Below are 17855 nucleotides of genomic sequence, written 5' to 3'. Positions count from 1 at the left end.
CACCATCATCCCAGTGCCAAAAAGCTCTACAGTGACTGGTCTGAATGACTATCAGCCAGTGGCCCTCACCCCGATAGTTGCTAAATGCTTCGAAAAACTGGTTATGACCCACATCAAAACAACCATCAACATCAACGAGGACCCTCATCAGTATGCATACCGTGAGAACCGATCAACAGAGGATGCCATCTCCTCTGTGGTCCACACTGCTCTCAACCACCTGGAGCAGAAAAACTCTTACGTCCTTATGCTCTTTGTGGACTTCACATCCGCCTTCAACACCATGATCCCCCAAACCCTGATGGACAAACTATCCACACTAGGACTAAGCCCCTTCATTTGCAACTTGGTACTAGACTTCTTAACAAACAGACCACAGTTAGTGAGGATCCACAACTTCTCCTCCTCCACCATAACCCTCAGCACTGGCTCTCCTCAGGGATGTGTGTTGAGCCCCCTCCTGTTTACTCTGCTCATGTATGATTGTGCAGCTACCCATCCAGGCTGTCACATTGTAAAGTTTGCAGATGATACAGCGGTGGTGGGATGCATCACAAACAATGATGAGTCCAGCTACAGGCAAGAGGTGGAACACCTGGAGAGCTGGTGCAAAGAGAATAACCTTCACATCAATGTGAAGAAGACAAAGGAGATGATTGTGGACTTCAGAAGGAACAAAAACATCTACACCCCCCTGAACATAAGAGGATCTGCGGTGGAAGTGGTCTCCAGCTACATGTACTTGGGTGTACACATGAATGACAACCTCAGCTGGAGCAACAACACCACCAGCCTGATCAAGAAAGCTCATCAGAGACTCTACTTCCTCAGACGGCTGAGGCGAGCTGGTCTGGGAAGCTCAGTCCTCACCTCCTTCTACAGGTGTGCAGTGGAGAGCATCCTGTGCTCCAGCATCAACATATGGCATGGAGGCTGCACAGCTGCAGAAAGAAAAGCTTTGCAGAGAGTGGTGAAGGCTGCACAGAAGTCTGTCGGAATCAGCCTCCCCACCATCACAGACATCTACACCTCTAGATGCAGGAAGAGGGCCACCTGCATCATGAAGGACCCCACTCACCCAGCACACACACTTTTTGCCCCACTCCCCTCAGGAAGGAGGTTAAGGAGCATTAAGTGTAGAACCACTAGACTGAGGAACAGCTTCTACCCTGAGGCTGTTAGACTCATGAATCTCTAATTAGAATAATCACTGTGAAAAATCACATCATGTTGCTGCTGATCTGTTTCAATGTTGATGTGTTCATGCGTGCACATCTGCTCACAGACTCATGTTCATGTTTGTGCTGATGTTCAATGTTTTATGTTATGAGTGCTTAGTGTATATTTAGTTGATGTTTTTCTTAGTTCATATCTTAGATCTTATTACTGTTTTTCTTATACATTGTATTGTTGGATGTAACTGGGACCTTGTGTACATAATTTCGCTCCACCACATGTACCACATGAGGTGCGAATGACAATAAAGAAACTCTGACTCTGACTGGTAACTGTTAAATGGTAAATGGTAAATGGATTGTACTTATATAACACTTTTCTATCTTGTGAAGACACTCAAAGCTCTTTACAACAATCTGTGTCTTCATTTACCCATTCATACATTCATTCAACCTTTATTTAGACAGGTAAATCCCATTCAGCCTCGAGGACTCATTTACAAGAGAGACCTATACAGCACTCTACTAGATCAAAGCTAATTGAACAAATCATGCTAAAGAGAACAAAGTCCATGCTCAATAATCCAGGTATACAAACCAACTTTTTTCAGTCAGGTCATCTGGACAGTTTCTTTTTTTGTGCTGAAACGTTTCGCCTTCAGTCCGGAAGGCTTCATCAGTCAAGGAAACACACAACAAAACTGATTCTTCCCTCAACAGCTTACTCCAAAGTGGAACAAACCTGTTCTGTTTGTGATAAGGTGGTCTCTTTGTCTTTGGTACGCCCCCTCCTCCATTGCTAGAGGGGGCATATTATTGAGCATGGACTTTGTTGTTTTCAACCAGTTTGACAAGACTGTCAACAAAGAAGGCTGGCAATGGATATGCATCTCGTGGGTAAATATTGCTCACATAGCTGCTCGACGCGTATCGAGCAGCTATGTGAGCACCCGGATGTAACAAAGCTAAATGTTTTTGGTGGCAAGGAGCTCGCTAGTCCATCAAAAAAATCCAGAAATTAGCCACAGCATTGTATAAGCTGCAGGGTTCAAGTTGTGAGAAAACGTAGCGGTTTATAGACCAGAAAGTACAGTAATAATAGACAGCAGCTAAACGTACCGCTAAAGTAGCTCACAACTGTAATACCAAGCAGACAGAATGAAGCTGCTCACTGTGACTGAGTCACATATTTTGTACCACAGTCAGCCCATTACTGTCCTGACTGCTACAAGCTGTTAGATTTCCCAACGAAATGAACAAATGTGCTCATTTTTTTCTTATTAACATCAGTGAAAGCTGCAGCCCTCCCATCCTTCATTTTAAGATTGTGTTCATCAGGGAAAAAATAGTTTCAAGACTTTTTAATGCAGGCTGCAGCTCTAAAATATTTTTTGCAACTCAAATAAAATTAACTACCGGTACATACCTGCTGTCAGAGCCCCAGAGCTTCCTGCATCTCTGAGCTGGTTGCACAGATAATTTATCATCTGAAGTTTTGAGTAATTTAAGCCCATCCTCCAACCCTAAATTCACTATCCCTTTGACCCTGCAGTGTACATTTCTCGACCCCTCTTCAGTCAGCTAACTTGGTCTTTCAACAGAAAACATCGAACACACGTCAGTGTTTCTGCTGCCGTTATCCAAGGAGGGCGCCCCGTCCTGTCAATGTCTATTTATATAGCACATAAAAACAACCAAAGTGCTTTACCATTTAGTCAAATTAAAATTCAAGTTCAAGTAAGTTTATTGTTGTTCTTACCACGTGGTACATGAGGTGGAACGCCACTATGTACACAGGGTCTCAGTTACATCCAACAACAGCAAAAATATAAAGTGTAAAAAGAAGCAGTAAATAAGGATCTAAGATATAAACTAAGATGGACGCCAAACACTAATAATGCAGAACAATACAGCGTAACAACAGCAGCCTGAACATGAGTCTGTGTGAGCAGATGGGTATGAACACAGCAGCATGAGAAATCAATAAGAACAATAGATGAATACATCTTGTACCACTGATGAAGAACAAAAAGGTTAATAATGAAATAAAAAAACAATCAAAATCAGGTAAAACTGGTTCTCATGCATCAAACGCTAAGGAAAACAGATGAGTTTTGAGCAAAGATTTAAAAGTCTGAGCGGTCTTTAAATGATCAAGTAAACTGTTCCACAGTTTTGGAGCATCAACCACAAAAGTCTGATCACTTCTGGACTTCAGTTTGGATTTGGGGACATCTAAGAGGAACTGGTTGGTAGACAGGAGTGCTCTTACTGGAGTGTAGATGTTAATAAGATCACATAAATAAGACGGGGCCAGACCGTTAAAGATTTAAAAACAAGCAACAAAATCTTAAAATCAATCCTGAAGTGGGCAGGAAGCCAAGACTGGGGTTATGTGTTCATATTTTTAGTTGCTGTTAAAAGACGACCTGCTGCGTTCTGTAAGAGATGCAGAGATGATTTATCTAAACCAACATACAGAGCATTACTGTGGTCCAAACGAGAGCTAATAAAAGTGTGAATCACCTTTTCACAGTCTCTGAAAGGGAGACAAGACTTCACTTTGGCAATGAGTCTTAGTTGGAAGAAAATGGATTTCACATCTGCATTTATGTTTGTCTAATATAAAAAAAGAACCGAGCGCTCTGCCTACCAAAATGATTCTTCACCCTCAACTCCCCCTCCACCACCACCACCCTGCCGACAATTCAATTCAGTTTATTTATCCATCCATCCATCCATCCATCCATTTTCTTCCGCTTATCCGGGGTCGAGTCGCGGGGGTAGCAGCCTAAGTAGGGAGGCCCAGACTTCCCTCTCCCCAGCCACTTGGGCCAGCTCTTCCGGGGGAATCCCGAGGCGTTCCCAGGCCAGCCGAGAAACATAGTCCCTCCAGCGTGTCCTGGGTCTTCCTCTGGGCCTCCTTCCGGTGGGACGTGTCCGGAACACCTCACCAGGGAGGCGTCCAGAAGGCATCCTAAACAGATGCCCAAGCCACCTCAACTGGCTCCTCTTGACGTGGAGAAGCAGCGGCTCTACTCTGAGTTCCTCCCGGATGATCGAGCTTCTCACCCTGTCTCTAAGGGAGAGCCCAGACACCCTGCGGAGAAAATTCATTTCGGCCGCTTGTATCTTAGATCTCATTCTTTCGGTCACAACCCAAAGCTCGTGACCATAGATGAGGGTGGGAACGTAGATCGATCGGTAAATTGAGAGCTTCGCCTTTTGACTCAGCTCTCTCTTCACCACGACAGACCTGTACAGCGCCCGCTTCACTGCAGACGCTGCACCTATCCGCCTATCGATCTCACGCTCCATTTTTCCCTCATTCGTGAACAAGACCCCAAGATACTTGAACTCCTCCACTTGGGGTAGGACTTCCTCCCTGACCCGGAGAGGGCACTCTACCCTTTTCCGGCTCAAGACCATGGCCTCGGATTTGGAGGAACTGATCTTCATCCCGGCCGCGTCGCATTCGGCTGCGAACCGCTCCAGCGAAAGCTGTAGATCACGATCTGATGAAGCCAATAAGACCACATCATCTGCAAAAAGCAGAGACGCAATCCTAAGGCCACCAAAACGGATCCCCTCAACACCTTGGCTGCGCCTAGAAATTCTGTCCATAAAAGTTATGAACAGAATCGGTGACAAAGGGCAACCTTGGCAGAGTCCAACTCTCATCGGGAACAAGCCCGACTTACTGCCGGCGATGCGGACCAGGCTCTGACACCGGTCATACAGGGACCTAACAGCCCATATCAAAGGGCCCGGTACCCCATACTCTCAGAGTACCAGGGCCCCCCAAGGGACGCGGTCGAACGCCTTCTCCAAGTCCACAAAGCACATGTAGACTGGTTGGGCAAACTCCCATGCACCCTCCAGGACCCTGCTGAGAGTGTAGAGCTGGTCCAGTGTTCCACAGCCAGGACGAAAACCGGACCCTCCTCTCCAGAACCCCCGAATAGACCTTACCAGGGAGGCTTAAGAGCGTGATTCCCCTGTAGTTGGAACACACTCTACGGTCCCCCTTTTTGAATAGGGGGACCACCACCCCAGTCTGCCAATCCAGGGGAACTTCCCCCGATGTCCACGCAATATTGCAGAGTCGCGTAAGCCAACACAACCCTACAACATCCAGAGCCTTAAGGAACTCTGGGCGAATCTCATCCACCCCTGGGGCCCTACCACCGAGGAGCTTTTTAACCACCTCGGTGACCTCAGCACCAGAGATTGGAGGGCCCGACCCAGAGTCCCCAGGCTCCACTTCCTCAGTGGAAGACGTGCCGGTGGGATTGAGGAGGTCTTCAAAGTATTCCGCCCACTGACCCACAACATCCCGAGTTGAGGTCAGTAGCACACCACTCCCACTATAAACAGTGTTGGTGGCGTACCGCTTTCCCCCCCTGAGACGCCGGATGGTGGACCAGAATCGTCTCGAAGCCGTGCGGAAGTCGTTCTCCATGGCCTCTCCGAACTCCTCCCATGCCCGAGTTTTTGCCTCAGCAACCACCCGAGCCGCATGTCGCTTGGACTGCCGGTACCCATCAGCTGCTTCCGGGGTCCCACAGGCCAAAAAGGCCCGATAGGACTCCTTCTTCAGCCTGACAGCATCCCTCACCGACGGTGTCCACCATCGGGTTCGAGGGTTGCCGCTGCGACAGGCACCGACAACCTTGCGGCCGCAGCTCTGGTAAGCCGATTCGACAATAGAGGCACGAAACATGGTCCACTCAGACTCAATGTCCCCCACCTCCCTCGGAACATGTTCAAAGTTCTTCCGGAGGTGGGAGTTGAAACTCGGTCTCACAGGAGACTGCCAGACGTTCCCAGCAAACCCTCACAATACGTTTGGGTCTGCCAGGTCTGACCGGCATCCTCCCCCACCATCGGAGCCAACTCATCACCAGGTAGTGATCAGTTGACAGCTCCGCCCCTCTCTTCACACGAGTGTCCAAGACAGGTGGCCGCAGATCAGATGAGACGATGACAAAGTCGATCATCGAACTGCGGCCTAGGGTGTCCTGGTGCCAAGAGCACATATGGACACCCTTATGCTTGAACAAGGTGTTCGTTATTGACAATCCATGACGAGCACAGAAGTCCAACAACAGAACACCACTCTGGTTCAGCTCAGGGGGCCGTTCCTCTCAACCACACCCTTCCAGGTCTCACTGTCATTGCCTACATGAGCATTTAAGTCCCTCTGCAGAACAAGGGAGTCCCCAGAAGGTGCACTTTCCAGTACCCACTCCAAGGACTCCAGAAAGGGTGGATAATCTGAACTGCCGTTTGGTGCATAAGCACAAACGACAGTCAGAACCCGTCCCCCCACACGTAGGCGGAGGGAGGCCACCCTCTCATTCACTGGGGTGAACCCCAATACACAGGCACCAAGTTGGGGGGCAATAAGTACGCCCACGCTTGCTCGGCGCCTCTCACCAGGGGCAACTCCAGAGTGGAAGAGTGTCCAGCCCCTCTCAAGGAAACTGGTTCCAGAGCCCGAGCCATGCGTAGAGGTGAGTCCGACTATTTCTAGCCGGAACCTCTCAGCCTCACACACCAGCTCAGGCTCCTTCTCCACCAGTGAGGTGACATTCCACGTCCCAATAGCCAGCTTCTGTAGCCGAGGATCAGACCGCCAGGGTCCCCGCCCTCGGCCACCACCCATCCCACATTGCACCCGACCCCTTTGGCCCCTCCCACAGGTGGTGAGCCCATGGGAAGGGGGACCCACGTCTCCTCTTCGGGCTTTGCCTGGCCGAGCTCCATGGGTAAAAGCCCGACCACCAGGCACTCGCCCGCGTGCCCCACCTCCAGGCCTGGCTCCAGAGTGGGGCCCCGGTGACCCACGTCCGGGCAAGGGAACACTAGGTCCATTTATTTGTGTCAACATCGGGGTCTTTGGGCTGCACTTTGTCTGGTCCCTCACCTAGGACCTGTCTGCCATGGGTGACCCTACTAGGGGCATAAAGCCCCTGACAGCATAGCTCCTAGGATCATTGGGACACTCAAACCCCTCCACCACAGTAAGGTGGCAGCCCAGGGAGGGGAGTTTATTTATATAGCGCCAAATCACAACAAAGTTGTCTCAGGGCACTTTACAGGAACATTCACATATATAAAAGCCAATTAGTAAAGTTCTCTATCTAAGGAACTGTCAGCACTAATATACAGGCACACAACACAGACTTGTGTCCGTCTCTCCTCCCCCCACACCCGTCGAGAAATATCCACAATGGCATGAGCACCCTGCCATTGACCTAGGAGAAACACTGCACGTGGTAATGAGCAGTGTCATGTTTAGCATGTTGAGGCCCCGTGATTTCCTCTAGTCCAACATGTATGACAGCTGTGGGCTGTGGGCAGGAGAGGACAGCACATTTTTCCGTTATTGACTTCCCTGCACTGGCTCCCAGTTCACCTCCAAATTCATTTTGAAATCATTCTGTATGTTTTTAAATCTGAACAGTTCTGCCTCCTCTTATCTCACTGATCTGCTGCAGCCATATGTCCCCCAGCGCTCGGAGGTCAGCAGACCAGATGCTTTTACTGGTTCCAGGCACACATTAAACTCAGAGGTGACCGGGCCCTTCTCTGTTGCAGGTCCAAGACTGTGGGATGAGTTACCACTGCATGTCAGGCAGGCCCCCTCCCTCACTGTCTTTATTAAGTCTCGTTTAAAAACTCACTTTTATTCCCGGGCTTACGATAATATATGAGGCCTGAGGAGGGGGGGCATTGAGCTCGTTCTCCCAGTTCTGTTATTTGATTTGATGCTGTTATCTTTGTAATGCAGTCACGTGACCTTTTTAACAAGTGTAGTTCCTTTGTATTTCCTCCATCCTGCTCTTGTCTTGTCAGCAAGTTGAGATTTATTCAATTTTATCGCTTTGTTTGTTTTATTGATGGTTTTGCTAAAAGTTCAACTCTTTAAATATTTCTGCCACTTCAGTACATTTTAGCTATGCCACTGAGCGCTCGGCATTCTCTCTGCACTCCAGCAGAAAATGCAGTTTCTTTATTTTAACTGGTTCTTTGTGTTCCTGTAGAGCCCTGTTCATGGAGCCCACTCTACTGATGCTGGACGAGCCCACCAACCACCTGGATCTAAATGCTGTGATCTGGCTCAATAAGTATGAAGTCGTTGAATGTCTCAGATTGTGGAATTTTTTTTAAACTGTAAACGTCAGATGACTTTTTTTTGTTTTGTTTTTTAATGAACCTCTTTTCTACTTACAGCTACCTTCAAGGTTGGAAGAAAACCCTCCTGATAGTTTCCCATGACCAGAGTTTTCTTGACGATGTGTGTACAGATATCATCCATCTAGACAACCAAAAACTATACTACTACAGAGGAAACTATTGTGAGTATTGGTTTAGCATTGTTTTATGTTTTAAATTAGACATTTTTCTGCTTTTCATTTTACAGCTGACTTTTAGATAAAATAGAAAAAGGCTTGGAGACCAGTCTGAGCAAACGTTTATAATCAAACTGAAGGCAAATATGGAGTTTTCATCTAAATTTGTGGGTTATGTCTAATTTCGAGTGACTTTGGCAAGTTGTAGAGATGTCAATTATTAATGAAGCATTTCATTAACCCTGTGATAATATACAGCAGGTGAAATGAGGTTGCTCACTTACAAAGAAATTAATACTTTCTGTTTTTTAAACTAAAAACTATTCAAGCAGTACCGGGATGCCTATGTCCCCCATCACTGAGGGATTTAAATAGTGAATGTTTGTAGTTTTGGAAATGAGTGTTTTTCTGGACTGGAATTGAACAGAGAGCCTTAAAGTTTTAGATGCAAGATATACAAGTGTGTAAGGAGTTACACTGTGGAGAAGAATGGGGGGTTGAGGGTATTTATACTTGTCTGAGGCAGCGCAGAGTGATAGATCCTGGAGAGTGGAGGGAGCAATATCCACCACCAGGTGCAGTGGATGAGCCAGGGGGTGGCCAATGGTGGCCTTGGCCACCACAGAATAATATTCAGCCCTTGCATAAGTAAACCTGCAGTCTGATGGTGAAGTGTTCTGTTAGGAAAATATGGAACAATAAGATCTGTAATATAAGATGGAGCTAGGTTGTTGAGAGCTTTGTAGGTTAGAAGTAAGATTTTGAATTCTATTCTGGATTTGACAGGGAGCCAATGGAGAGAAGCTAAAACTGGAGAGATATGATATCTACTATCAACTCTCATTAAAACTCTGGCAACAGCATTTTGGATCAACTGAAGATGTTTTAAAGAAGTATTTGGACACCCAGATAATAAACCATTGCAATAGTCCAGTCTAGATGTGACAAATGCATGAACCAGTTTTTCTGCATCATTTTTAGATAAGATGTTTCTAATTTTAGTGATATTACACAGGTGGAAGAACAAGGTCCTTGTAACTTTTTTATGTGGGAGATAAAAGACATATCCAGAAATATCTACAGTAGGTTTTTATCTTTAGAACTGGATGCTTGTCTGGGTTTAAAAACAGAAAATTAAGGGTCATCCAGGATTTTATGTCTTTAAGACTGCATGTGGAATTGCATTTTGTCTTTTTGTGGTTTTCTTTAAGTGACCTTCAAGAAGATGTACAAACAGAAGCAAAAAGAGCTGCAGAAACAGTATGACAAGCAGGAGAAGAAGCTGAAAGACTTGAAGGCTGGTGGCAAATCCACCAAACAGGCTGTAAGTATCAACATTAGAGTTAAAAGACACAAGTTTATCATGTACAGTGGAAATCCATCCATCCATCCATTATCTTTACCCGTTTATTCCATTTTGGGTCACGGGGGTCGCTGGTGCCCATGTCCAGCAATCACTGTGCGAGGGGCGGGGTACACCCTGGATGGGTCGCAAGTCCATCACAGGGCCACATAGAGACACACGAGACAAACAACCATTCACTCTCTCACTCACACCTAGGGACAATTTAGAGTTACCAATCAGCCTAACATGCATGTTTTTGGACTGTGGGAGGAAACCGGAGCACCCGGAGAAAACCCACGCATGCACAGAGAGAACATGCAAACTCCACCCAGAAAGGCCCCTGGACCGGGGTTTGAACCAGGGACCTGCTCGCTGAGAGGCAGCAGCTCTACCAGTTGTGCCACCGTGCTGCCTCTACAGTGGAAATAATACTAGAAAAATATTTCAGTTCCTCTTCACAGATTGCACAATTAATTGGTTATCGACATTAGCATTCCTCTTCCCCTTCCAATATTGATATTGCAATAGCCAAAATTTCCATAATTGATATAATGACTGAATTTAAAAAATATATTTTTCCACCACCAATAATCAAAGTAAACAGCTCCTTTAAAACCTGTTTTAACACTTAAAGTCAAACAGTCTTCCTAATGTGCATTCACATTTTTTATCCTCCACTATTCACCATAAAGTTATCAATTGTGTTACAAAAATATTAATTAAACAAAGAACCACCTTCCTGTTCATTGTTTAAACAGTCAGTCATGGATGGTGAAGGTCTGATTATTAGTATTGACTGCAGCAACATTTATTTTTTCTTTGCAGAGAAGTAAAGATTTCAGACAAACAATGTGTAAAGATAACATTACTAACACTGAGATAGTTTACTTATACAATAGATTCATTGTTCTGAATCAATCAATCAATTCAACGTTATTGTCCATAGCATTCAATGAAATGGAGATTTGTCTTTGACATCTGGCTTATAAAAACAACATAAACAAAATAAAGTTTTACAAGGCAATAGCTTATGCTAGGTTATATAAATGTTAGCTTGCTAACTTGAGAGGCATGTAACTAATGACAAGCGGGTTGGAAGATTGAAGAGAATTTATTGTTGATTTTTATATTTTATTTTACAGGTCAGTTAAAATAAACTTACCATGCTCTGTTCAGCAAAATATGCTACACAGTATTGCTCACTGCACTGGCTGTGATGAAAGCGAAAGTGAAAGTTAATTAATTCATTCAACCTTTATTTAGACAGATAAGTCACATTGAGCCTAGAAGACTCATTTACAAGTGAGATCTGTTTAGACAAACAAAAAGTAGTGAAACTGGACACGTAGGAATTGGAGGCGAAAAAATTCCTATCAGTTTTTCTTCTTGGCTGAGAAGAAAAACGTTGGTTACGTACTGTAACCCCAGATTCTATGAATATAGGCGTAGCCCTTTAAGGCTGTCGCTGATGGGTTTATCCCGTTATGCGTAGCATAAGCACTGAAAAAATTTAGTCCACGCCCACCTGCTGTGTGGGCTCCACCCGGTCCGTATAAATTACGTTAAGAGCGGGAAATCGGCTCCCAAAATAGCTTTTTTCTTCAGCCATTTAGGAGCCAGTGAGGCCCGACGCTTAAAGGGCTATGCCTATATTCATAGAATCTGGGGTTACAGTACGTAACCAACGTTCTATGTCATATAGGCTTCGCCCTTTAAGGCTGTCGCTGATGGGTTAAGGGCGAAGCGGATGTGGTCCTCGCCTCACTGGGTCCATTCGAACACAGTAAGAAGCGGAAGCTTGCCCAAAAAAACGTCTTGTCACTCAGCTCCCCGTGTACATAACTACGCATCGCGTAATTATGTGCCATGCACAGACGCATGTTGTGTAACTATGCGTTCTGACAAAGCATGAACGCCCCGGAAAACTTTCAACGGGAAGAAGATGTTGAAAAGAGGGGGGGGGGGCATGAACCAACTGGTTCATGGCTGAGCAGTATAAACAGATTAATATCAATGAACTGATTATTGATCAAATGAACTGATTGGTCACAATAGTCATGAACTGATTAGTGACAACGGAACCAAAATCACAGACACAACTTGTGACTGATAACCACATCTCACACTGTAATGCATGCAGACAGAAGTGAGCTTAAACAGAGTTCCATGAGAACAACAATATTCATTCTGTTAGAGCACTAAGAACAGAATGTGTCATGGAACGAGCCGTCACATCACGTAGGTAAAAGCGAATAAATGAGCAGGGTGTTGACCATGCAGCCGCAGTGCAAATGTCCCGCGTTGACATACTATTATGCAGAGCAGTCGAAGATGCGATACCCCTGGTGGAGTGTGCTTTGAGGTTGACAGGAGGCTCTAAATCTGATGCTCTGTAGGTTTCAGAAAAGGCCTCACACAGCCAGTGTGACAAGCGCTGGGTGGATAACGGGCGACCTGCAGATGCATCTCTATAATGCACAAACAATTGTTGAGTTTGACACATTGCAGCTGTGCGCGCTATGTAACACGTCAACGCCCGCACCGGACAGAGAAGATGAAAAGATGCTTCTTCTTCTGATCTGTGGGGGGGGGAGAACCCCTCCAACGATATCACTCATGATTTAAAAAAGAGCTTGTGATGTTTTAGGCATAAAAGCTGGGTTGGTCTTAAATCAGCTGAGCTGCCCGTCAGCCTGAATTCTAAGGCATGACGGAGCAACAGAGAGGGCAGATAATTACTTACTCTCTCAGCGGATGTTAAAGCCAGCAGCAGGGCTGTTTTAAGAGACAAGAATTTAAGTGAAAAACCTGATCCAGAAGCTCAAATGGAGCTTTGATCAGGGCTCGCAGGACCAGCGTTAAATCCCACTGTGGAGCAAGTGGACGTGAAGCAGGCCTGCGTCTCTATACACCTTTTAGAAAAAAAACGCTTCATCAGCGGGTGATTAAAAGCTATTCTGTCTCCGAACCCTTCGTGGCAGGAAGAGATGACTGCAGCGTACGTTTTAAACGTACTGAATGCCAACTTCCTATCCATCAGCTGTTGTAGAAAGACAACACGCCGCCTAATGGGCATGAGGTGGCCTCTAAACCTTTCTCTGTACACCAGCGCTGAAAAGCCGTCCCCTTTGATGTGTACAGTGTGTATATTGCTCTATTTGATTCCGCCTCTTTGGATTATGACATCATGAACGTAGATTCAATTGTTTCCTGTTTTAACACTCACTGTATGGACATATTGAACATTATAGCACCATTGAAACAAAGCATTGTCCAACGTACTAGCTGTCCGTGGATCAACAATGAAATCCTTACTTTGAGGAGAACATGTCGTAAAACTGAACGTCTGTGGAAACGTACTGGGTTGGTGGTTCATAGACTACATCTTAAAGATCTGATCAGCTCTCTAAATGAGATGCTCAAGACTGCCAGAGCTCGTTATTTTACTAATCTCATCAATTCCAAAGGACGAAATCCAAAAATTTTATTTGATACAATCAAGAACATTGTCTCTCCAGCATTCTTGTCTCAAAGTGCTTTTACGTATGCAGATTGCAATCGGTTTTTAAATTATTTTATTGATAAAGTTTCCAGCATTAGGGCCAGTATTTGTCCTTCATCTTCCCTTTTACTGGCTCCTTTGTCACTGACCCCTGATAAGTGGTCCTTTTTTACCCCAGTTTCAATTAAGGACATCTCAGATTTAATGGGTCATATGACACTCTCAACGAGTCCCCTTGATGTCCTTCCTACGTCGCTTTTTAAAGATATTTTTACCTGTATTGGCCCCAGTGTTGTACAAGTGATAAATTCCTCTCTTTGTTCTGGCACTGTCCCACACTATTTTAAAACTGCTATTGTCTGTCCTTTGCTAAAAAAGCCAAATTTGGATTCTTCGATGCCTGAAAACTACAGATCTATCTCCAAACTTCCCTTTCTATCAAAGATCCTGGAGAAGGTTGTAGCACAACAATTAAACTGCTTCTTGGAGGTAAATGACATCATGGATTCTTTTCAATCTGGTTTTCGCAAATTGCACTCCACGGAAACAGCACTTTTAAAAGTTTCTAGTGACATATTGATGGCAGCTGATTCTGGAAACTACACTGTGTTGGTTTTATTGGACTTGACTTCAGCTTTTGACACAGTGGATCACACTGTTCTTATCAATAGACTAAGAGATCTATTTGGTATTTCTGGCACCGTTTTAAATTGGTTTATTTCTTATTTATCTGAAAGGTCTTTTACTGTTTTTATGAATAATGTTCACTCTGATGTTGCACAGCTGTCTTGTGGGGTACCCCAGGGTTCTGTTCTGGGTCCAGTCCTCTTTTCATTGTATTTACGCCCTTTAGGTTTTATTTTGAAACGTTACATTAATGTGTCCTACCATCTGTATGCTGATGATATTCAGCTATACTGTTCTTTTCGAGCCTCCGAATTCCATAAATTGACAGAACTCAGAAACTGTCTGTTAGAGATCAAAACATGGCTGAATGACAACTACCTGCAGTTAAATGCAAATAAAACTGAGACTCTTATTATTGCCCCTGATGATAAAATCCCAGTAATCAGGCAGTATCTTACATTCTTAAATCCTTTGGTAAATAATAATCTCAGAAATTTAGGTGTTGTCTTTGATAGTTCTTTATCTTTGGACAGTCATTGCAAATTGCTAGTTCGAAATTGTTTTTTCCACTTAAGAAACATTTCTAAACTACGTGGAATTGTATCACAGAAGGAACTTGAGATGATTGTTCATGCTTTCATTTCATCTCGGTTAGATTACTGTAATAGCATTTTAATGGGTCTGAACAAATCTTCCCTAGCTCGCCTCCAATCTGTGCAGAATGCTGCAGCGAGGCTGCTAACTAGAACCCACAGAAGAGCTCACATAACTCCTGTTCTGGCCTCCCTGCATTGGCTCCCTGTGCATTTCAGGAGTCATTTTAAAATTCTGGTTCTAACTTTTAGGGCACTTCATGGTCAGGCTCCCAAATATTTACTGGACCTTTTGAAGCCTCTATGTCCCATCAGGACTTTGAGATCTTCAAATCAAATGTTGCTGATAGTTCCGAGAACTTATTTTAAAACACGTGGAGACAGAGCATTCCAAGTGGTGGCCCCCAGGCTTTGGAACGCTCTCCCTCTGTCACTGCGCTGCTCAGATTCCATTGACTCTTTCAAAAATGATCTTAAGACTTATTTATTCAGACTGGCTTTTATTTAAATTTTATTTACTTTTACTTTGTGAAGCACTTTGTGATGTCATTGTCTGTGAAAGGTGCTATATAAATAAATATTACTTACTTACTTACTTACTTACTTACAGAGCTGTGGTAGATGCAGCACGTGAATCTTGAATTGTGCACACTATCTCCTCAGGGAGACCCTCCTCTCTGAGCGGGACCGCTCAGCGGCCAGACCCACAGGTACTGACTTATTTCTGGGTAACTCCTGATCGCTCCTCCTGCTTGAAGGAGAGCATCCTCCCTCTACGGCAGTTTCCACGGAAGACCCGACAACCGACGTTGCAGGACTGGGAACCATGGTGCGTTCACGAGCTCGGGAGCTACCAGGAGAACTGTCAATCCCTCCTCCTGAACTCGGTTCAGGAACCGTAAAAACAGAGGAGGTGGGGGAAAATGTGTACAGAAACGTTTTGGGCCACGGGCTGTGAGCAAATGCATCCACCCCCAGCGGTGGATCATCTCGCGGGCTCAGGGAAAACCATAGTTGACACTGAGCGTTTTCTCGCGTCGCAAACAGGTCCACAGCTGCTTTGCCAAACTCCTGCCACATCTGAAACATCAGGTCTGGATGGAGGGTCCAGTCCACGTGATGTGGGCCGCCCCTGGACATCACATCTGCCCCTCTGTTCAGAACACCGGATATGTAAACCTGCTCTTATGGAGAGCAGGTTTCGGTGAGCCCAACACAGTAGCTTCGCGCAATGTGTAACATCTGGGCTGAACGCACGCCCCCCTGGCGGTTAATGTACGCAGCGGTCACCATGTTGTCTGTGTGAATCAACACGTGTTGATTCTGTAGCACGGGAGCAAAGTGTTGAATCACATTCAGCACTGTGCGACACTCCAAAAACATTGATGTGGGCTGATGTGTGGTGGGGCCACAGCGCCCCTACTGCTTGGGATAGGCATGGCCCCCCCCCCCCCCCAAACCTGACAGCGACGCGTCCGTGAAGACTGACACGTGTGACGTGGGACTGCTGACGGGAACTCCCTCTGACAGAACCAGAGTGTTTCCCAGAGTCGGGGGCCTGCTCTCACAGAGGGAGGGACAATGATCATTCGTCGTTTTTTTGTTTTACTGGATCCACACGCAGACGCGCAAACCACCTCTGGAGGCGTCTCATGTGTAACAAACCCAGCGGAACCACTGTGTGAGCTGATGACATTATTCCCAACAGCTTCATGACGGAGACAGCTGTTATCACTTGCCAGGTCTTACGTGGCGGAGTTGACTTTTAAAAGTGTTGAATTTCGTTTGTGATAAACGAGCTTTCATGGTGGTTGAATTAATTGCACTCCCAGATAAACAATTGTCTGGGCCGGGAAAATCAAGCTTCCTTCCAATTTATGGTGAAGCCCAGATTTAACAGGTGTGATGTCAACACCTGATCCTGCATCAGCGCCTCCTGTCTGGAGTGACAGGAGCAGCAGATCATCCAGGTAAAACAAAAAACTCTCGCCTCTGTGTTTTGGGATAATCGGTATGCGTTCTCTGGATGTTGTACAACAGATCCAAAAAACGGTCTCATCCCTCCGATCCGTGAATAAAACCCTGTGTTTTCTCTCCGTTGGGGGACTCTGTAGATTACTTTTTATCAGAAACACTTGGACTTCTGCATTTAGGGATGAGATTTAGTCTGATGATGACAGGACCGTTTCTAACTCCTCTGAATGGAGGGGTTCGGGTTGCAAACTGTAACTTATAACCATTGCATAACACCCTGTCCATCCATCTGAAAAACGGTGAGCATGTTTAGCCATGCACGTGAACGTGCGTTTAAGTGATGTGTCACGTTTTGTACGGCTGTCAGCAGTCCGCCCCTCAACCGCCGTCATGCGTCGCGGGAATGTTTTCTGCGCGACCCCAGGCGAAGCTTGTGCTGAGGCGAAGCGTGTGACAGCTGATGACGCGGTGGGGCTGCGCGTTTGGCGTCGCTGTGCGAACGTTGAGAGGCGGAGGGCATGACTTCATTTACGCCGTGCTGTTGAAGTGAAGGCTGCTAGCCCCGCGAGAGTACACGTTTTCTCTGGAGGGACGCGCGCCGCTCTCGCTGGAGGGGCGCGCGCTGGAGGGAGGTGGGGCTCATCACGGGGTTCGTTCAGCTGCCTCACACTTATGCTGCCGTGAGCTGCCGAACGCTGAGACGCGGTGGGTGACGGCTGCCCGCGTTTGATTCGTTGAGACGAGTGTCGCTTCTTGTGAGAGTGAAGGACCTCCATTCGAACCAGCCTGCGGACCACATTTATACCGATGTGAGCCGGTTAGCGCCGGGCAGCTGTGTGTGTGCGCCAACATCAACGCAGCGCCGTTGGATGGAGGCTGTTTCATCCCACGAGTGCGAGTTGACACCGCTTGAGTGAGGATTGTGCAGCTCGGGATGATGAGTTATTTTCACTTACCATCGTGCCGTGAGAGCGACTAGTAATGTCTTGGAGCGGCGGTGAGTTTAAAAAACCTTATTAAGGACACCGGCTCTTATGTGTGGAGGCTGTTTCATCCCACGAATGCGAGTTGACACCGCTTGAGTGAGGATCGTGCAGCTCGGGATGATAACGAGTTATTTTCACTTACCATCCTGCCGTGTGAGCGACCAGTAATGTCTTGGAGCGGCGGTGAGTTTAAAAAACCTTATTAAGGACACCGGCTCTTATGTGTGGAGGCTGTTTCATCCCACGAGTGCGAGTTGACACCGCTTGAGTGAGGATCGTGCAGCTCGGGATGATA

At 46.0% G+C, this 17855-nt stretch overlaps 1 protein-coding gene across 1 annotated transcript in view; it reads left to right on the top strand.

Moving 5' to 3' along the window:
• The window catches only part of abcf1 (ATP-binding cassette, sub-family F (GCN20), member 1), a 112522-nt gene that overhangs the window by 69481 nt on the left and 25186 nt on the right, over window positions 1-17855 (top strand). Inside the window, exons 8-10 of the mRNA XM_037693217.1 lie at window positions 8225-8308; window positions 8415-8539; window positions 9745-9857. Coding sequence (XP_037549145.1) covers window positions 8225-8308; window positions 8415-8539; window positions 9745-9857 — 322 coding nt within the window. The remainder of the gene's footprint in view (window positions 1-8224; window positions 8309-8414; window positions 8540-9744; window positions 9858-17855) is intronic.

Source organism: Nematolebias whitei, chromosome 19 (assembly GCF_014905685.2).
Source record: "Nematolebias whitei isolate Nwh7 chromosome 19, NemWhi1, whole genome shotgun sequence".
Classification (NCBI taxonomy): Eukaryota; Metazoa; Chordata; class Actinopteri; order Cyprinodontiformes; family Rivulidae; genus Nematolebias; species Nematolebias whitei.
The sequence above is the reverse complement of the archived record's forward strand: the minus strand, read 5'-3'. Positions and strand labels throughout refer to the sequence as shown.